A 22,655-nucleotide genomic window follows, 5' to 3' on the forward strand; every position below is an offset into this window, starting at 1 on the left:
CCCAAAAGAGTTCTACCTGGAACCAAAAAGGGTTATTCAAAGGGTTCTACTATGGGGAAAGCCAAAGAACTCTTTTAAGGTTCTTGATAGCACCTTTTTTTCTAAGAGTTCTTTGATCTATGGATCTTGCAGAGTTAAGTCAATCTAATGATTGAATTGGTGACCTTAAAGCCTAGATCTAGAGCAACATACCAGACCATACTCAATGTCCTGAGGAATAATATGCCAACTTGATTTAATGACTGACCAACATACTAATACAGTAGCCTGCATATATTATTTGAGTGTAATGAAATGCAAATGAACAGGTAGGCTAAAATAACTGCCATTGGAAATAGTGAGGTTTATGGTTACAACGTTTGTGTTTTCTTTCAGATTTGTGTTGGACTTGGATCTCTCCAGCACGTATTGCCATCTTGACTTGCAGCCCTAGAGAAAAACTGTCTCATAAACAAAGTCATAATAATTTTATGTGGATTATTTAGGTTTAAAATTGTATTTCTATAACTACCTGGCATAAGGCAATATAACCCATTTAATTTCAGCGGTCAGGGACAATAGAACTCTGCGGCTGTGAAAGAAATACAAGAGAGTCAGGAAAACCGCGCGCCCATTGGCTGTTGGAGCGCACTATAAAGAGACGCAGTATCGACTCTCATTACACCAAATGCAAGCATCCTTCTAGGACTAGACCACACTTCAGAATAGGCTACGGTACTCTACCGCTAACAAGGACGTTTTTCTTTTGGTTTTTACTATTTTTCTTTAATAAAGACTTGTGTTCTTGACTGTTACAAATATGAAGGACAGGAGAAATCCACAGCCGTTGGTGGTGAGATGTAAACTGGTTCTTGTTGGGGATGTTCAATGCGGAAAAACTGCGATGTTGCAAGTCCTCGCGAAGGATTGTTATCCAGAGGTATGCGAACATTTGTTCTCCTGTTGCAATACTATCATTTTAAGATACACATTACATATGTTCTGCAAAGATTCCATATTGATTGAGCGCATGTTTCTGAGGGTTTGATCAGCCTCATAAACGGCTCTTTTAAAAGTTGGGAATACATTGACGATGGATCAATTTCTGATAGAGCATCATCCGCTTCAGGCCAGGATGCCTGTATCTACGGCATGTCCAATAATTCCGTTTTCACATCGGATTATATCACATGTTCTACTGTAGGCTTCTGATCACCACATTTAAAAAGACATATGATCATGCATCATTTTTTCCCATTCATTTTTATTGGGCTAGCCTGCTAATTCGTTTACACTCAAATGTTTACGATTGTCGTATTAGAAGACTGTATTTCACTTTAATGTAGATCTGAATTGTGAAAATGAAGTCCATCACTTGTAGCAGGGAGGATATTAACAGACTGCTATGTCATTCCTCTCCTCAGACGTATGTTCCCACAGTGTTTGAGAACTACACAGCGTGTCTGGAACTTGAGGAGCAGCGTGTGGAGCTCAGTCTGTGGGACACGTCAGGTAACTACATACTCTCCTCCTATATCATCAACCTATATCCGCTATCACTAGTGCAGGGGTACTCCAGGCAGAGTAAAACGAACTTGGTTGTACATGAAACATTTTGAGAATCACTGATCTATATGAACTGGCTACGGTGGCCTACATTTTACCAAGCTTTTTAGAGCCCCGAGTAAGACCTTGTTGAGGGGCCCTCCTTTTGAGAACAGAATGTACAGTACTGGTCAAAAGTTTTAGAACACCTACTCATTCAAGGGTTATATATTTTCTACTTTGTAGAATAATAGTGAAGACATCAAAACTATTAAATAACACATGGAATCATGTAGTAACCAAAAAAGTGTTAAACAAATCAAAACATGATTAATATTTGAGATTCTCCAAACAGCCAGTTTGCCTTGATGGCAGGTTTACACACTCTTGGCATTCTCTCAACCAGCTTCACCTGGAATGCTTTTCCAACAGTCTTGAAGGAGTTCCCACATATGCTTAAGTAAAGTCAATTAGATATTTATGCATTTAATTTTCAATATATATTTGCTAAAATTTCTAAAAACATTTTCACTTTCATTAAATTCCATTTTGAATTCAGGCTGTAACAACAAACTTGTTGGCTGCTTTTCCGTCACTCTGCGGTCCGACTCGTCCCAAACTCATCCCAAACTCATCCCAAACTCATCCCAAACTCGTCCCAAACCATCTCAACTGGGTCGAGGTCTGGGGATTGTGGAGGCCAGGTCATCTGATGCAGCACTCCACCACTCTCCTTCTTGGTCAAATAGCCCTTACACAGCCTGGAGATGTGTTGGGTCATTGTCCTGTTGAAAAACAAATGATAGTCTCACTAAGCCCAAACCAGATGGGATGGCGTAATGCTGCAGAATGCCTTGTTAGCCATGCTGGTTAAGTGTGCCTTGAAAACTAAATAAATCACAGACATTGTCACCAGCACTACTTTCATGTGTTAAAGTATTGAGGGACTGTCCTTTCTCTCTGCTTATTTTAGCTGTTCTTGCCATAATTTGGACTTGGTATGTTACCAAATAGGGCAATCTTCTGTATACCAACCCCACCTTGTCACAACACAACTGAATGGCTCAAACGCATTAAGGAACACATTTCCACAATTTAACTTTTAACAAGGCACACCTGTTAATTGAAATGCGTTCCAGGTGACTACCTCATGAAGCTGGTTGAGAGAATGCCAAGAGTGTGCAAAGCTGTCATCAAGGCAAAGGGTGGCTACTTTTTCCTGTGTTGTTCTGTACATTACATTGTAAATAAATTAGCTTGGTTATGTCTGGTGACATTGTCGGCTAGTGTGGTATACACTGAGTGTACAAAACATTAAGTACATCTGCTCTTTCCATGACATAGACTGAACAGGTGAATCCAGGTGAAAGCTATGATCCCTTAATGATGCCACTTGTTAAATCCACTTCAGTCAGTGTAGATCAGTGGTTCCCAAACTTTTTATAGTCCTGTACTGCTTCAAACATTCAACCTCCAGCTGTGTACCCCCTCTAGCCCCAGGGTCAGCTCACTCTCAAATATTGTTTTTTGCCATCCTTGTAAGCCTGCCACACACACATTTAATAAACATAAGAATTAGTGTGAGTTTTTGTTTACAACCGGGTTCGTGGGAAGTGACAAATAATAATATAATAATAATCAATAATGTTGCTCTTTATTTAACCATCTTACATATAAAACCTTATTTGTTCATCGAAAATTGTGAATAACTCACCACAGGTTAATGAGAAGGGTGTGCTTGAAAGGATGCACATACTGTAACTCTGCAATGTTGGGTTATATTGGAGAGCGTCTCAGTCTTAAATCATTTCCACACACAGTCTGTGCCTGTATTTAGTTTTCATGCTAGTGAGTGCTGAGAATGTCCTCTCACGTAGGTATGTGGTTGCATCAGTGCAATTGGCCAAGGCAGGATACTCTGAAAGCAGCCCAATCCAGAAATCTGCCAGTGGCTTCTGATTAAATTACATTTTACAGAACCGCTTGTTGCAATTTTGATGAGGCTCTCGTGTTCAGATATCGGTAAGTGGACTGGAGGCAGGGCATGAAAGAATCCAGTTGTTTGTGTCATCCGTTTCGAGAAAGTACCTGTGTAATTGCGCACCAAACTCACTTAGGTTCTTCTCTGTATCACATTTGACATTGTCTGTAAGCTTGAGTTCATTTGCACACAAAAACTCATACAATGATGGAAAGACCTATGTGTTGTCCTTGTTAATGCAGACAGAGAGGAGCTCCAACGTCTTAATCATAGCCTCAATTTTGTCCCGCACATTGAATATAGTTGCAGAGAGTCCCTGTAATCCTAGATTCAGATCATTCAGACGAGAAAAAACATCACCCAGATTGGCCAGTCGTGTGAGAAACTCGTCATCATGCAAACGGTCAGACAAGTGAAAATGATGGTCAGTAATGAAAACTTTGCTCGTCTCTCAATAAATAAAAAAAGTCAATACTTTGCCCCTTAATAACCAGGTCACTTCTGTATGTTGTAAACGTGTTACATGGTCACTGCCCATAACATTTCTTAGTGCAGAAAATAAACGAGAATTCAGGGGCCTTGCTTTAACAAAGGTAACCATTTTCAGTGTAGTGTCCAAAACATATTTCAATCTGTCAGGCATTCCCTTGGCAGCAAGAGCCTCTCGGTGGATGCTGCAGTGTACCCAAGTGGCGTAGGGAGCAACTGCTTGCACGCGCATTACCACTCCACTATGTCTCCCTGTCATTGCTTTTGCGCCATCAGTACAAATATCAAAACATCTTCAAATCAAATTGTATTTGTCACATACACATGGTTAGCAGATGTTAATGCGAGTGTAGCGAAATGCTTGTGATTCTAGTTTCCACAATGCAGTAATAACCAACGAGTAATCTAACCTAACAATTCCAAAACTACTACCTTATAAACACAAGTGTAAAGGGATAAAGAATATGTACATAAAGATATATGAATGAGTGATGGTACAGAACGGCGTAGGCAAGATGCAGTAGATGGTATCGAGTACAGTATATACATATGAGATGAGTAATGTAGGGTATGTAAACAAAGTGGCATAGTTTGAAGTGGCTAGTGATACATGTATTACATAAAGATGCAGTAGATGATATAGAGTACAGTATATACATATGAGATGAGTAATGTAGGGTATGTAAACATTATATTAAGTAGCATTGTTTAAAGTGGCTAGTGATATATTTTACATCAATTTCCATCAATTCCCATTATTAAAGTGGCTGGAGTTGAGTCAGTATGTTGGCAGCAGCCACTCAATGTTAGCGGTGGCTGTTTAACAGTCTGATGGCCTTGAGATAGAAGCTATTTTTCAGTCTCTCGGTCCCTGCTTTGATGCACCTGTACTGACCTCGCCTTCTGGATGATAACGGGGTGAACAGGCAGTGGCTCGGGTGGTTGTTGTCCTTTATGATCTTTATGGCCTTCCTGTGACATCGGGTGGTGTAGGTGTCCTGGAGGGCAGGTAGTTTGCCCCCGGTGATGCGTTGTGCAGAGCTCACTACCCTCTGTAGAGCCTTACGGTTGTGGGCGGTGATACTGCCCGACAGGATGCTCTCGATTGTGCATCTGTAGAAGTTTGTGAGTGCTTTTGGTGACAAGCCAAATTTCTTCAGCCTCCTGTCTGTGTGGGTGGACCAATTCAGTTTGTCTGTGATGTGTACGCCGAGGAACTTAAAACCTACTACCCTCTTGACCACCAAAGTCCATTTGATGTCACAAAGCTGTCCAGTACTTTAAAAATATCCTCTCCTGTTGTCCTGGTTTCCAATGGTTTGCAGAAGAGGATGTCTTCCTTAATTGACCCCCCCATAAACGTAACAGACATGTACCAGGAGCTGTGCCAGGCCCGCCACGTCTGTTGACTCATCCAGCTGTAACAGACATATACCAGGAGCTGTGCCAGGCCCACCACGTCTGTTGACTCATCCAGCTGTAACATACATATACCAGGAGCTGTGCCAGGCCCACCACGTCTGTTGACTCATCCAGCTGTAACAGACATATACCAGGAGCTGTGCCAGGCCCGCCACGTCTGTTGACTCATCCAGCTGTAACAGACATATACCAGGAGCTGTGCCAGGCCCGCCACGTCTGTTGACTCATCCAGCTGTAACAGACCAGGCTGTGCCAGGCCCGCCACGTCTGTTGACTCATCCAGCTGTAACAGACATATACCAGGAGCTGTGCCAGGCCCGCCACGTCTGTTGACTCACCCAGCTGTAACAGACATATACCAGGAGCTGTGCCAGGCCCTCCACGTCTGTTGACTCATCCAGCTGTAACAGACATATACCAGGAGCTGTGCCAGGCCCGCCACGTCTGTTGACTCATCCAGCTGTAACAGACATATACCAGGAGCTGTGCCAGGCCCGCCACGTCTGTTGACTCATCCAGCTGTAACAGACATATACCAGGAGCTGTGCCAGGCCCGCCACGTCTGTTGACTCATCCAGCTGTAACAGACATATACCAGGAGCTGTGCCAGGCCCGCCACGTCTGTTGACTCATCCAGCTGTAACAGACATATACCAGGAGCTGTGCCAGGCCCGCCACGTCTGTTGACTCATCCAGCTGTAACAGACATATACCAGGAGCTGTGCCAGGCCCACCACGTCTGTTGACTCATCCAGCTGTAACGCATGTCATTCACTGGCTTGTATGCGAAGCAGTAATTGCTTCAAAACATCTCCTGCCATGTCACTGATGCGTTGTGAAACAATGTTGTTTGATGAAGGGGGCAGTAGCTTGGTGCTTTCCCGGGTAAGGAGGCAGTAGCTTGGTGCTTTCCCGGGTAAGGAGGCAGTAGCTTGGTGCTTTCCCGGGTAAGGAGGCAGTAGCTTGGTGCTTTCCCGGGTAAGGAGGCAGTAGCTTGGTGCTTTCCTTGGTGCTTTCCCGGTAAGGAGGCAGTAGCTTAGGTGCTTTCGGGTAAGGAGGCAGTAGCTTGGTGCTTTCCCGGGTAAGGAGGCAGTAGCTTGTGCTTTCCCGGGTAAGGAGGCAGTAGCTTGGTGCTTTCCGGGTAAGGAGGCAGTGCTTTCCCGGGTAAGGAGGCAGTAGCTTGGTGCTTTCCCGGGTAAGGAGGCAGTAGCTTGGTGCTTTCCCGGGTAAGGAGGCAGTAGCTTGGTGCTTTCCCGGGTAAGGAGGCAGTAGCTTGGTGCTTTCCCGGGTAAGGAGGCAGTAGCTTGGTGCTTTCCCGGGTAAGGAGGCAGTAGCTTGGTGCTTTCCCGGGTAAGGAGGCAGTAGCTTGGTGCTTTCCCGGGTAAGGAGGCAGTAGCTTGGTGCTTTCCCGGGTAAGGAGGCAGTAGCTTGGTGCTTTCCCGGGTAAGGAGGCAGTAGCTTGGTGCTTTCCCGGGTAAGGAGGCAGTAGCTTGGTGCTTTCCCGGGTAAGGGGGCAGTAGCTCTTCCGCTTCATCAGATTCACAACTGTCAGTGTCCGTGCTAGCTGGGCTAACAACAACATGTAGATTTACTGATGCTAGCATTGGATGTGCTCGTGGAAGCAGAACAACTTGTGTCATCGACAGGTGCAGGTGTAGTACTGCTGGTAGTAACAGTATTACCAGTAGAGCAGGTATGTGTCTCTGGAAGCAGAACAACTTGTGTCGTGGACAGGTGCAGGTATAGTACTGCTGGTAGTAGCAGGACTACCAGTAGAGCAGGTATGTGTCTCTATGGAAGCAGACCAACTTGTCGTAGACAGGTGCAGGTGTAGTACTGCTGGTAGTAACAGTATTACCAGTAGAGCAGGTATGTGTCTCTATGGAAGCAGAACAGCTTGTCGTCTACAGGTGCAGGTGTAGTACTGCTGGTAGTAACAGTATTACCAGTAGAGCAGGTATGTGTCTCTATGGAAGCAGAACAGCTTGTCGTCTACAGGTGCAGGTGTAGTACTGCTGGTAGTAGCAGTATTACCAGTAGAGCAGGTATGTGTCTCTATGGAAGCAGACCAACTTGTCGTAGACAGGTGCAGGTGTAGTACTGCTGGTAGTAACAGTATTACCAGTAGAGCAGGTATGTGTCTCTATGGAAGCAGAACAGCTTGTCGTCTACAGGTGCAGGTGTAGTACTGCTGGTAGTAACAGTATTACCAGTAGAGCAGGTATGTGTCTCTATGGAAGCAGACCAACTTGTCGTAGACAGGTGCAGGTGTAGTACTGCTGGTAGTAACAGTATTACCAGTAGAGCAGGTATGTGTCTCTATGGAAGCAGAACAGCTTGTTGTCTACAGGTGCATGTAGTACTGCTGGTAGTAACAGAACCAGTAGAGCAGGTATGTGTCTCTATGGAAGCAGAACAGCTTGTCGTCTACAGGTGCAGGTGTAGTACTGCTGGTAGTAACAGTATTACCAGTAGAGCAGGTATGTGTCTCTATGGAAGCAGAATAACTTGTCGTTGACAGGTGCAGGTATAGTACTGCTGGTAGTAGCAGTATTACCAGTAGAGCAGGTATGTGTCTCTATGGAAGCAGGCCTTACTTTTTTTTAACCATTTATCCATCTTCGAGCAAACGGAATGAGCAGCAGGTACGTTTGACTACATACAGACTGTTAGTGGATTTCCTGCGAGAGAGTAACGATTAATGTGATTGGATGTTAATTATTTGACTAGTCTACCTGTATTTGACGTTGTGTTGTTATTTCGCTGAACACTAGATGGTTTAAATTTATTTTTGGCAGTGAAACAAGGCGAGAGAAAAAACTCACCCAAATAAACTATTTTCAGGACCCTGTCTTTCAAAGATAATTCGTAAAAATCCAAATAACTTCACAGATCTTCATTGTAAAGGATTTAAACACAGGTTCCCATGCTTGTTCAATAAACCACAAACAATGAATGAACATGCACCTGTGGAACGGTCGTTAATAAGACACTAACAGCTTACAGACAGTAGACAATTAAGGTCACAGTTATGAAAGAGGCCTTTCTACTGACTCTGAAAAACACCAAAAGAAAGATGCCCAGGGTCCCTGCTCATCTGCGTAAACGTGCCTTAGGCATGCTGAAAGGAGGCATAAGGACTGCAGATGTGGCCAGGGAAATAAATGTCCATACTGTGAGATGCCTAAGACAGCGCTACAGGGAGACAGGACAGACAGCTGATCATCCTCGCAGTGGCAGATCCCATGTAGCAACACCTGCACAGGATCTGTACATCCGAACATCACACCTGCTGGACAGGTACAGGATGGCAACAACAACTGCCTGAGTTACACCAGGAACGCACAATCCCTCCATCAGTGCTCAGACTGTCCGCAATAGGCTGAGAGAGGCTGGACTGAGGGCTTGTAGGCCTGTTGTAAAGGCAGGTCCTCACCAGACATCACCAGCAACAACGTCGCCTATGGGCACAAACCCACCGTCGCTAGACTAGACAGGACTGGCAAAAAGTGCTCTTCATTGACGAGTCGTGGTTTTGTCTCACCAGGGGTCATGGTCGGATTCGCATTTATCATCGTAGGAATGAGCGTTACACCGAGGCCTGTACTCTGGAGAGGGATTGATTTGGAGGTGGAGGGTCCGTCATAGTCTGGGGCAGTGTGTCACAGCATCATCGGACTGAGCTTGTTGTCATTGCAGGCAATCTCAACGCTGTGCGTTACAGGGAAGAAATCCTCCTCCCTCATGTGGTACCCTTCCTGCAGGCTCATCCTGACATGACCCTCCAACATGACAATGCCACCAGCCATACTGCTCGTTCTGTGTGTGATTTCCAGCAAGACAGGAATGTCAGTGTTCTGCCGTGGCCAGGGAAGAGCCCGGAGGTCAATCCCATTGAGCACGTCTGGGACCTGTTGGATTGGAGGGTGAGGGCTAGGGCCATTCTCCCCAGAAATGTCCAGGAATTTGCAGGTGCCTTGGTGGAAGAGTGGGGTAACATGTCACAGCAAGAACTGGCAAATCTGGTGCAGTCCATGAGGAGGAGATGCACTGCAGTACTTAATGCAGCTGGTGGCCACATCAGATACTGACTGTTACTTTAGATTGTGACCCCCCCTTTGTTCAGGGATACATTTTCCCATTTCTGTTAGTCATATGTCTGTGGAACTTGTACAGTTTATGTCTCAGTTGTTGAATCTTATGTTCATACAAAATATTTACACGTTAAGTTTGCAGAAATGAAACGCAGTTGACAGTGAGAGGACTTCTTTTTTTGCTGAGTTTATGTAGTCCCGTTGGAAAATATAAATGGACTGTTTAGAAATGTGATTTTTAAATTTATTTATTTAGCGTACCCCTGACGGCATGGCGCACACCAGTTTTGGAATACCTGGTGTAGATGAAGGTGGGGAGACAAGTTAAAGAAGGTTTTTTAAGCCTTGAGACAATTGAGACATGGATTGTGTATGTGTGTTATTCAGAGGGTAAATTGGCAAGACAAAATATTTATGTGCCTTTGAACGGGGTATTGTAGTTGGTGCCAGGAGCACCGGTTTGTGTCAAGAACTGCAATGCTGTTGGGTTTTTCATGCTCAACAGTTTCCCGTGTGTATCAAGAATGGTCCATCACCCAAAGGACATCCAGACAACTTAAAAAAATAAATAATTATCTGTTATTTTACCAGGTAAGTTGACTGAGAACACGTTCTCATTTTGCAGCAACGACTTGGGGAATAGTTACAGGGGAGAGGAGGGGGATGAATGAGACAATTGTAAACTGGGGATTATTAGGTGACCGTGGTGGTTTTGAGGGTCAGATTAGGAATTTAGCCAGGACACCGGGGTTAACACCCCTACTCTTACGATAAGTGCCATGGGATCTTTAATGACCTCAGAGAGTCAAGACACCCGTTTAACGTCCCATCCGAACTTGACACAACTGTGGGAAGCATTGGAGTCAACATGGGTAAGCATCCCTGTGGAACGCTTTCAACACCTTGTAGAGTCCATGCCCTGATGAATTGAGGCTGTTCTGAGGGCAAAAGGGGGGGATGCAACTCAATATTAGGAAGGTGTTCCAGTGTATATGGTGTACATAACCGCAAGTGGAAAAATATATATATATATTATATCCATTAGATACCAATTGGAAGTCCTTTTTAATCAGACTTAACATGATTATCCATCTAAGCCTCTCATTTCTAACCAGATGAAGAGATAAGAGTCACCTTCCGCTGATGCCAAATATAACAAATATAATCAATAAACAAGAGCGAGAGACTCAAGTAACCAAGACGTGTTTGTTTGCGTGTGTGGCTGTGTGACTGTGTGCATGCCGCTGTGTGAGTGCATGTGTGACTGTGTGTGCCTGCATACATGGTAACATGCGTTTCCATGCATGTGTGTGTGCCCCAACATTGTTTTAACAGAGAATTGTGTAGAGCGGTAGCTGGGTAGGTGGGTGGGCCGCAGGACAGCAATGTGTAAGATGATTGGCAGTTGCGGCCAGCCTTTAAGGAGGGATGGGAGGAACGCCTGATGCAGATGGAGGATTCCAAGGCTGTTGCTGTGGTAACGGCAGAGGGACTGGAGGTATTACGCTGCGCTGAGTGGAGGGAAGACTAGGGGGTGTGTAGAGGGGGCGAGAGGGGGGAGGCGGAGAGAGAGGGGGGTAGTTGCTTAAGGATTCCGAGTACATGAGTGGGAGCGTCTACCTGCTCTGCTGCTCCCAGCCAGCCAGCCAGCCTCGCTGTTCTGTTCCACTTGTTTAATCCAGTGATAAAAATATCAATGTGGATTTAGTGTCTTGATTGTCATCTTCTCCCACTCTGAAACACCAATAGGGGAGAGGAGAGGAGGATAAAGGAGGAGAGGAGATGAGAGGAGGATAAAGGAGGAGAGGAGATGAGAGGAGGATAAAGGAGATGAGAGGAGGATAAAGGAGGAGAGGAGATGGGAGATGGGAGGGGAGGATAAATGAGGAGAGGAGATGAGAGGAGGATAAATGAGGAGAATAGAGGAGAGGAGGATGGGGAGGAGCGGCGAGGTGGATAAGGGAGGAGAGGAGATGAGAGGAGGTTAAGGGAGGAGAGGAGATGATAAGGGAGGAGAGAAGAGAAGGAGGGGAGGAGACGATAGGAGGATATGGAGGAGAGGAGGAGGATAGGAGATGAGAGGAGGATAGCTAGGAGATGAGGAGATGAGGAGGATAGCTAGGAGATGAGGAGATGAGATGAGGAGGATAGAGGAGAATAGGGAGGAGATGAGGAGGAGGATAGGAGATGAGGAGGAGGATAGGAGAGGGAGGAGGAGGATAGGAGATGAGGAGGATAGGGAGGAGAGGAGGAGGATAGGAGATGAGGAGGATAGGAGCGGAGAGAAAAGAGAGAGGGGAAAGGGACAGCAAAGTACAGCTCAGCATGCGAAGTGATACCCCTCAGAGATTACCCCTGGTCTCTGTCCTCTCTTTCTGTCTCTCGCTATATGTCTCCTTGTCTCTGTCTCCCTCTCTATCTCACTCAATTAAATTCAATTCAAGGGACTTTATTGGCATGGGAAACATATGTTAACATTGCCAAAGCATGTGAAGTAGATAATATACTAAAGTGTAATAAACAATACAAATGAACATTAAACATTACACTCACAGAAGTTCCAAAAGAATAAAGACATTACAAATGTCATATTATCTATATATACGCTGTTGTAATGATGTACAAATGGTTACAGTACAAAAGGGAAATTAAATAAACATAAAAATGGGTTGTATTTACAATGGTGTTTGTTCTTCACTGGTTGCCCTTTTCTTGTGGCAACAGGTCACGAATCTTGCTGCTGTGATGTCACACTGGTATGACACCCAATAGATATGGGACTTTATCAAAATTTTATTTGTTTTCAAATTCTTTGTGGATCTGTGTAATCTCAGGGAAATATGTGCCTCTGATATGGTCATACATTTGGCCGAACAGCTCAGTTTCTACCTCATTTTGTGGACAGTGTGCACATAGCCTGTCTTCTCTTGAGAGCCAGGTCTGCCAATGGCGGCCTTTCTCAACAGCAAGGCTATGCTCACTGAGTCTGTACATAGTCAAGGATTTCTTTAAGTTTGGGTCAGTCACAGTGGTCAGGTATTCTGCCGCTGTGTACTCTCTGTTTAGGGCCAAGTAGCATTCTAGTTTGCTCTGTTTTTTTGTTAATTCTTTCAAATGTGTCAAGTAATTATCTCTTTGTTTTCTCATGATTTGGTTGGGTATAATTGTGTTGCTGTCCTGGGGCTCTGTGGGGTGTGTTTGTATTTGTGAACAGAGCCCCAGGACCAGCTTGCTTAGGGGACTCTTCTCCAGGTTCATCTCTCTGTAGGTGATGGCTTTGTTATGGAAGGTTTGGGAATCGCTTCCTTTTAGGTGGTTGTAGAATTTAATGTCTCTTTTCTGGATTTTGATCATTACTGGGTATCGGCCTAATTCTACTCTGCATTCATTATTTTGTGTTTGACGTTGTACACGGAGGATATTTTTGCAGAATTCTGCATGTAGAGTCTCAATTTGGCATTTGTCCCATTTTGTGAATTCTTGGTTGGTGAGCGGACCCCAGACCTCACAACCATAAAGGGCAATGGGTTCTATAAGTGATTCAAGTATTTTTAGCCAGATCCTAATTGGTATGTCAAATGTTTATGTTCCATTCTCTCACTCTCTCTCTGACTCTACTGCGCTCAACTAAATGTTGTTTCTTCTTGGATATGATGTCTCCTTTCTGCATTATCTTGTTAAAACAAAAGAGTCTACTATCATTGACCTTGGACAGTATTTGGTGAGGGTGTTAGACCAAACTATTTTTGTTTTTCTACATGTTCTTCCCTTTACTACATCTGAATGTTGTTCTGGGTGTCTGTAACAAGCCTCTGTCCTCTCCTCTAGGTTCTCCCTACTATGACAATGTGAGGCCTCTCTGTTACAGTGCCTCTGACGCGGTGCTCCTCTGTTTTGACATCAGCCGCCCAGACACCTTCGACTGTGGGCTCAAGAAGGTAATGGCTCCCATCTCTCACTTTATCTTTCTGTCTCTCTCTTTTCTCTCCTTTTCTCTCAACAGTATTCATAACTATCTGCAAGTCCCCAGAGATGTTTTCAATCCAGCTACCAGGCTCAAATCATCTGGCTTTTATTGGACTTTTCAAAACTTGCCATTCAAAACAGAGACCAGGCAACGTATTGCTGCGTTTTAGTTTATAGCTATGTGATTCACCAGGTCTGTAGACTATTTATCTTGGTAATCACGAGGGGAATTACATTTGTAATTTGGCTAACTACCCCAAATCATGACCTGTTCATAATCATGTTGGTAAATATCTGCTCTGTTGTCTCTCCAGTGGAAGACAGAGATCTTAGATTTCTGCCCCAGCACACGCATCCTTCTCATTGGCTGTAAGACCGACCTGCGCACAGACGTCTGCACCCTGATGGAGCTGTCCAATCAGAAACAGGTCCCCATCACCCATGAGCAGGTGAGACTGAGAGGACACACATAGGCCAGGGTTTTTGTTAGCCGGTAATAGCTGGCTTTTTGTTCACTTAAATAAAAAAAAAGCAGATTAAAAAAATTGTCCGGGAGAAGAAGAAAAAACCATTGCTTTTAAAGCTCATTGATGGATAAACCAGTCAATGGAAATACAGTGGGGAGAACAAGTATTTGATACACTGCCGATTTTGCAGGTTTTCCTACTTACAAAGCATGTAGAGGTCTGTAATTTTTATCATAGGTACACTTCAACTGTGAGAGACGGAATCTAAAACAAATATCCAGAAAATCACATTGTATGATTTTAAAGTAATTAATTTGCATTTTATTGCATGACATAAGTATTTGATACATCAGAAAAGCAGAACTTAATATTTGGTACAGAAACCTTTGTTTGAAATGACAGAGATCATATGTGTCCTGTAGTTCTTGACCAGGTTTGCACACACTGCAGCAGGGATTTTGGCCCACTCCTCTACACAGACCTTCTCCAGATCCTTCAGGTTTCGGGGCTATCGCTGGGCAATACGGACTTTTAGCTCCCTCCAAAGATGTTCTATTGGGTTCAGGTCTGGAGACTGACTAGGGCTCTCCAGGACCTTGAGATGCTTCTTACGGAGCCACTACTTAGTTGCCCTGGATGTGTGTTTTGGGTCCTTGTTTTAGGCCCCCTTACTGAGGGAAGGAGGTTGTTGGCCAAGATCTCGCGATACATAGCCCCATCCATCCTCCCCTCAATACGGTGCAGTCGTCCTGTCCCCTTTGCAGAAAAGCATCCCCAAAGAATGATGTTTCCACCTCCATGCTTCACGGTTGGGGTGGTGTTCTTGGGGTTGTACTCATCCTTCTTCTTCCTCCAAACACGGCGAGTGGAGTTTCGACCAAAAAGCTCTATTTTTGTCTCATCAGACCACATGACCTTCTCCCATTCCTCCTTTGGATCATCCAGATGTTCAATTGGCAAACTTCAGACGGGCATGGACATGCGCTGGCTTGAGCAGGGCGACATTGCGTGCACTGCAGGATTTTAATCCATGGCGGCGTATTGTGTTACTAATGGTTTTCTTTGAGACTGTGGTCCCAGCTCTCTTCAGGTCATTGACCAGGTCCTGCCGTGTAGTTCTGGGCTGATCCCTCACCTTCCTCATGATCATTGATGCCCCACAAGGTGAGATCTTGCATGGAACCCCAGACCGAGGGTGATTGACCGTCATCTTGAACTTCTTCCATTTTCTAATAATTGCACCAACAGTTGTTGCCTTCTTTACAAGCATTTCGCTACACTCGCATTAACATCTGCTAACCATGTGTATGTGACAAATAAAATGTGATTTGATTTGATTTCTCACCAAGCTGCTTGCCTATTGTCCTGTAGCCCATCCCAGCCTTGTGCAGGTCTACAATTTTATCCCTGATGTCCTTACACAGCTCTCTGGTCTTGGCCATTGTGGAGAGGTTGGAGTCTGTTTGGTTGAGTGTGTGGACAGGTGTCTTTTATACAGGTAACGAGTTCAAACAGGTGCAGTTAATACAGGTAATGAGTGGAGAACAGGAGGGCTTCTTAAAGAAAAACTAACAGGTCTGTGCGAGCCGAAATTCTTACTGGTTGATAGGTGATCAAATACTTATGTCATGCAATAAAATGCAAATGAATTACTTAAAAATCATACAATGTGATTTTCTGGATTTTTGTTTTAGATTCCATCTCTCACAGTTGAAGTGTACCTATGATAAAAATGACAGACCTCTACATGCTTTGTAAGTAGGAAAACCTGCAAAATCGGCAGTGTATCAAATACTTGTTCTCCCCACTGTACATTTGACTGGGGTCTATAGGTTCATGTGCATAGTTTTGTGGAATTAAATTGGCACACGTGTACAGCATGCAGATACAGAGCTTTTGAGTGGAAAATCTGTCAGACAGCGCGAGAGCTGCTGCTGCTGCTGCTGAATCTTGTGGTGCTTTCAAGACAACTGGGAACTCTGAAAAATACGAGGTCAAATCATGGCGTCAGTGATCGTCAGGTCAGAAAGTCCCGAGTTTTAATTCCGAGTTGGATTTTTCCCAGTCAGACCTAGTTACTTTCCCAGTTGTCTTGAACGCACTGAAGACAGAAATCTTAGATTTCTAAGTTCCCAGTTGTCTTGAATGCGGCATCAAACAGCAACAGAAGGCAGGCTTCATTCGCGCATCACACACAACACTTTGCAGTATTGCTTGAGGGAATATGCATTTTGAAAACATATACTGAATGTTTAATAGATATTATGAGGCACAACGGTGTTTTCCTGCTAATTGTATTATGGAACGCACATTTGAGCGTAGCCTGCTGCTTTATAATGTGAATAAATAGTAGTTTATCAACATTTTAAGCTTAACCTTCTGATCTGTTGCATCAGACATTTATTTTGTATGTAGCCTGGTTTTGGGGTCTATCATCCCACAACTATCCCAGAGTCTGTTTGGAATAGGTGGCCTAAACTTTTCTACTATGGTAGATTGACATCGGCTAGTGATTTAGCTGTTGGTTATTTGTCTTGTTGTCTGAGGAAAACTAAATGTGGACAGGTATTCTATCTTCAAAACATCAGAATTTGTAAGAATGAATTACTGTATTCTAAATGTGATTTCTGTCATGCTGAGCAGCGTGGGTGGACGCACTAATCAGATTACACACCCAATGAGCAGCGTGGGTGGACGCACTAATCAGATTACACACCCAATGCACATGGGTTCCGGTACATTTCTTATGTCTGGTAAATTAAAATGTTGGCGGTCAAATGTCCGGTGCCACATTTTCCTGATGGAGACCTTGACCACACACACACACACACACACACACACACACACACACACACACACACACACACACACACACACACACACACACACACACACACACACACACACACACACACACACACACACACACACACACACACACACACACACACACACACACACACACACACACACGCACACACACACACACACACACACACACACACACACACACACACACACACACACACACACACACACACACACACACACACACACACACACACACACACACACACACACACACACACACACACACACACACACACACACACACACACACACACACACACACACACACACACACACACACACACACACACACACACACACACACACACACACACACACACACACACACACACACACACACACACACACACACACACACACACACACACACACACACACACACACACACACACACACACACACACACACACACACACACACACACACACACGGGCCTGTTCAGATAGAGATGTATGGTGGAACAGAATAAGCTCTCAGCCTCTCTCCTCTGCCCCTTCCTCCCCAGGGTTCCTCCATGGCCAAGCAGCTTGGTACTGAGGCCTACCTGGAGTGTTCAGCGTTCACCTCAGAGAAGAGTATCCACAGTGTGTTCCGTACGGCCTCTCTGGCTTGCATCAACAAGCTCCAGCTCCTCCCCAAGACCAGCCCCACTCAACGCTTATCCAAGAGGCTCCTCCATCTCCCCAGCCGCTCCGAGCTGCTCTCCACCACCTTCAAGAAGGAGAAGACCAAGAGCTGCTCCATCATGTGAGTGGAGACCCGGGGCGGGGGGGCTTTCGCTCCCTTCCAACACGCTGCTCCGATTCCCCAGAACCCCTTGACTGTTTGGTTCGGGGAAGGTGTGGTTGGTTTCATCACGATAGCTTTAACATGAGAAGGCTCTTCCTCCATGCTGACCCCCCCCAACCCCGCCCCAAAAGTCAAATAAACTCAGAACAGGTGGACACCTTGTCCTGAACTACTCTTCAGTGCATATCTAATCTTTTTCACTACTGTAACTTGGCTTTTTGATCATTAGCGAACCATTTTTCTCACCTGTTACAGTAACGGTATGCAACCATGATGGTGTGACATCACTACTATTTAGGAACATGTTGATTTGTCCAAATTGGAGAAATGTGCAACGTGTGACAAAGCTTTAACATTGGGATGTAAAAATGCCTCTCAAGACAATTAAATACCTATTTTAAAAAACAAAATTGAGCATGATAATATCTCAGACATTACTGAAAATTGTATCCCCTCTGTATTACAGAGTGTCAACTATAAGGTGTAGCAACATGAGCAAATCAGTGGTCAAACAGTGTTTGTGATCTTCTTGATTAAGGCCCAACGGGGGCTGACTGTTTGAGAGAGACGTGGAGAGAGGAGTGTTTGATGGGATCATAGCATGAACAGAGGGCCATTACATTTCTCATTGTCTCGGCCGTGAGGAGAGGAGGACTTGACGGATAAGGGCTGATTGCATGAACAGAGGGCCATTACATTTCTCATTGTCTCGGCCGTGAGGAGAGGAGGTCTTGAAGGATAAGGGCTGATTGCGTGAACAGGAAGGTGTCAGGCAGACAGACAAGCAGACAGGCGGACGAACGGACAAGCAGACAAGCAGGCAAGCAGGCAGACCAACAATCAGGCAGACAGACAGACAGACAGATATACACACAGACAGACAGACAGACACCAGTGTGAGCCATCTGCTCTCAGTCAGTGGAGTACCAGGTTACAGAGGAAAAGTACAGAACAGATGGATATTGGAGCTTTGGGAGAAGAAAAGAGGGAAGTGACAAAACAATGTGAATGTACTGGAGCTTCCAGAGATAGAAAACAATGTGAATGTACTGGTGCTTCCAGAGATAGAAAACAATGTGAATGTACTGGTTCTTCCAGAGATAGAAAACAATGTGAATGTACTGGTGCTTCCAGAGATAGAAAACAATGTGAATGTACTGGTGCTTCCAGAGATAGAAAACAATGTGAATGTACTGGTGCTTCCAGAGATAGAAAACAATGTGAATGTACTGGAGCTTCCAGAGATAGAAAACAATGTGAATGTACTGGTGCTTCCAGAGATAGAAAACAATGTGAATGTACTGGTTCTTCCAGAGATAGAAAACAATGTGAATGTACTGGTGCTTCCAGAGATAGAAAACAATGTGAATGTACTGGTGCTTCCAGAGATAGAAAACAATGTGAATGTACTGGTGCTTCCAAAGATAGAAAACAATGTGAATGTACTGGTGCTTCCAGAGATAGAAAACAATGTGAATGTACTGGAGCTTCCAGAGATAGAAAACAATGTGAATGTACTGGTGCTTCCAGAGATAGAAAACAATGTGAATGTACTGGTGCTTCCAGAGATAGAAAACAATGTGAATGTACTGGTGCTTCCAGAGATAGAAAACAATGTGAATGTACTGGTGCTTCCAGAGATAGAAAACAATGTGAATGTACTGGTGCTTCCAGAGATAGAAAACAATGTGATTGTAGCTGAGAATTGTCTGATGAGGAGTGCTTTGATGAAGAAAAAAACACTTCCAGGGAGTGGGGTATTGTTTTAATCGGGGCCATAGGCACAACACAGTTTAATGCAGCTCTGTCAAGAGATCTGTGAAGTTACATCTGGTAATGGTTGGCAGGTCAGTGTTGCAATTCCTTGAGGTGATTATTTACAGGACTGTCTGTTTGAAACTAGAAGATGCTGCTTAAAAACTTGTCTGAATCCACTGGGGAAATGTGATATCCAGTTCACAAAAATCCTACTACAGAAGAGCGTGTAGCATCACAGTATTGGTATTTTGATAATCAACGATGATCAAACAGTATACGGTTTCCATTATACCATTCAAATAATAACCTCTAAGTTTCATCCTGATTTCTGGAAATATGGCTGTTGATTTATTTAATGTTCAACAATGTAGCACTCCACTTCCTTTAGTCTCCTCTCTTCCTAAATGTTTCTACTCTTCCGTCCCTTTCTCTCGTTGTTCTGTCACACCTCAAGTCCCAGCATCATGGAGGGCAGTCCAGTCCAATGTGTCACTAAACTAGGAGCCTTTTTCAGCTTTAATAGTTTGCTTCTTGGTTATAATTGTGTGTGTGCAGTACAGCATTGATCTATCTCGCCGTTAACTATCAAGCAATAATGATTTAAGTGATTGTGATGCAAAGTCAGCTGATCGAGTGGCCAATATATCCTGCTGCTCCTCCATGGATATACATACAGTATGGCAAAACAAACTGAACCATCATTTCTGCTGTAGAATCAAGATGGCGTCCGATCTGGTTCCACTTTCCCTTCTTCTGTCTCGTCAGTAGCCACTGGCATGTAAGGTAACCAATGACATCTCTCGCTGTCCCACTAAAGAGTTCGGAATTTGAGTATGAAGAGGAATAATGCTATTTGAAGATGTCAGTGAGTCTATGCTATCAGTTATGAAGTATCGCTGGGAGACGAGTGAGTTAAAGAAATGAGACTGAGAGAATCTGGTTTTAAACATTCGGCTCTAGTCACTGTTGGCACGATTCAAGCTTTTCCCATTGGGGTACGTTATGTGGAAGCCTCCTAACTTTGAACACTTTTAACAATCTATGTGTGAAAAGGGGCTAGGATATATGGAAATATAATATCTGGAAATATAATATCTGGAAATGTTTAGGGAGGTAGAGGAACTAGTAACAACATAAAAACATGCAGGCCGGCCAAAGAAAGAAGGCGTTTTTTCCATGATTCATTTTGGGGTTTGTGTCTCTTTATTTTGGTATTAAAGCTTGAATTGAATCCTTTTGTGTATGTGTGTGTGACTGAGACAGTGTTTGTTAACCTATGTGGTGAGCTGTGGACGACCCCCATGGTGGTCAGTCAGTCTGTGATTGGATTTGCACAAAGGCTCTAGTTCCTTGGTCACACACTGGAAATCCTCAGCATTGCCTAGCAACAGTTCAACACAGGAAACCAATCCAGACTCAGAATGGCTCATCGGTTGGTTCGTTGCACAGATAGGGAGTAAAGGAGGGCGTAACGTACAAGGAGACATTTCTACAGTCAATGGAAGTGCAGATTCTGCTTCTACCTCAAGGGTTGATCGGAATTTGGATTCAGAATATTTTTTCTTGAGTTTCCTTATAATTGCAAGTTCCAAACTCATACAGGGGCTCAGGTCTTGGATATATAAACAATTCATGGATCATATCAGTTAACATGCAGGCAGTCATTGTGTAGTGCAGCGAGTGTGTGGTACATTGGTGCAGTCCTACTCCTAGCATGTGCTGTTATAGTTTGATTGTACAAATCTTATTTTATAATATGTTTAAAGACATTAAAGAATGTCGCAGGGAAATGTTTGATTCAAACGACGAAAGACAAATATGTTGTTGTTGATGTGAATATTTATTTGATAGTTATTATAGCTGTTATTATTTTTGTAGCTTTTTTGGTTATTTGTTTAAATTCTATTTTGGACATTGGACTTTCTGTCCTTTATTTTGCTCTGTTAATAAAGCTTGTGACTGGGACCAGGCGTTGCTGCAGTACTTATTTCCTAACTACAAAGTTATACATTTGAGTTGCGTTTATGATTGAACTGACAACACATATCTTCAAGCTGTTTATTTATTTCACCTTTATTTAACTAGGCAAGTCAGTTAAGAACAAATTCTTATTTACAATGACGGACTACACCAGTCAAACCCGGAGGACGCTGGGCCAATTGTACGCCACCTTATGGGACTCCCAATCATAGCCGGTTGTGATACAGCCTGGATTCGAACCAGGGACTGTAGTGATGTCTCTTGCCACTCGGGAGCCTGAACTGTAATGCCACATTGTATACAGGTATTTTATGTAGAATTACAGTATTTGTAGAGTTAGGAGTTATTTATAGAGACAGGATATAATTACTGTAATTGCTAAGTTACAATTAAGATATAATTACAGTATTTACAGAGTGACCGTTAGGATTCAAGTGAACTACTGACATTGTCAGTTGCTTGCGTCATGTTTACTATAGACCTCAGGCTCTTATCTAAACCACTGTGTGTGTGTGTGTGTGTGTGTGTGTGTGTGTGTGTGTGTGTGTGTGTGTGTGTGTGTGTGTGTGTGTGTGTGTGTGTGTGTGTGTGTGTGTGTGTGTGTGTGTGTGTGTGTGTGTGTGTGTGTGTGTCATCTGTGTGTCTGTGTGCTGCCTGATGGAAGCTACAGGGTGATTTTATCTGTCTGAGAGGCTATTGACACCATCACAAAGGACAATGATTGCACCCAATGCTCAATCACACATCATTGACCGTGACAATGTCAGCCACTTGACAGCTAGACCCTATCAGTCCTCTTAGTCTGTGTGTGTTTTTGATGTCTGTGTGTGTGTGTCTGTGCGTGTGATGTCTGTGTGTGCGTCTCATTGACTTCCTTAACGCTTCTTCAGGTTTGGTGGGTCCCCTGCGGGACGGTTGAGCTAACGTCGGCTAATGCGATTAGCATGAGGTTGTAAGTAACATTTCTCAGGACTTAGACATATCTGATATTGGCAGAAAGCTAACATTCTTGTTAATCTAACTGCACTGTCCAATTTACAGTAGCTATTACAGTGAAAGAATACAATGCTATTGTTTGAAGAGAGTGCACAGTTTTAAACATGAAAAGTTATTAATAAACAAGAGGTTAAAGAAAGGCCACACCATATAAAGTAGTTAATTGATGATCTGGCACATTAACTCCGGTAGACTGGCCAATCAGCATCTTACCTCATCAGTTTAAACGTGCAGTGAGGTCATCATTGTCAGACAGACAACTCAATGGGAGTCAGTGGTGAACATTTCCTTCTCCATTTAGATTGGCGAGGGAAGAGA

At 43.9% G+C, this 22,655-nt stretch overlaps 1 protein-coding gene across 1 annotated transcript; it reads left to right on the forward strand.

The window, feature by feature from the left end:
- The first annotated feature begins 674 nt into the window (after positions 1 to 674).
- Positions 675 to 21,326, forward strand: LOC118372732 (rho-related GTP-binding protein Rho6-like). The gene is made up of 5 exons (XM_035758716.2): positions 675 to 919; positions 1,404 to 1,491; positions 13,339 to 13,448; positions 13,791 to 13,925; positions 17,320 to 21,326. The coding sequence occupies exons 1-5, from the start codon at positions 800 to 802 to the stop codon at positions 17,563 to 17,565; spliced, it is 699 nt and encodes a 232-aa protein (XP_035614609.1). The 5' UTR covers positions 675 to 799; the 3' UTR covers positions 17,566 to 21,326.
- Positions 21,327 to 22,655: the final 1,329 nt, after the last annotated feature.

Source organism: Oncorhynchus keta, chromosome 28 (assembly GCF_023373465.1).
Source record: "Oncorhynchus keta strain PuntledgeMale-10-30-2019 chromosome 28, Oket_V2, whole genome shotgun sequence".
NCBI classification, from domain to species: Eukaryota; Metazoa; Chordata; class Actinopteri; order Salmoniformes; family Salmonidae; genus Oncorhynchus; species Oncorhynchus keta.

Coding starts and splice junctions, on each gene's coding strand:
- LOC118372732 (XM_035758716.2), top strand. CDS start 800: ATGAAGGACAGGAGAAATCCACAGCCGTTGGTGGTGAGATGTAAACTG. Junction 13,449..13,790: donor TCGACTGTGGGCTCAAGAAG/GTAATGGCTCCC, acceptor TTGTCTCTCCAG/TGGAAGACAGAGATCTTAGA. Junction 13,926..17,319: donor TCCCCATCACCCATGAGCAG/GTGAGACTGAGA, acceptor CTTCCTCCCCAG/GGTTCCTCCATGGCCAAGCA.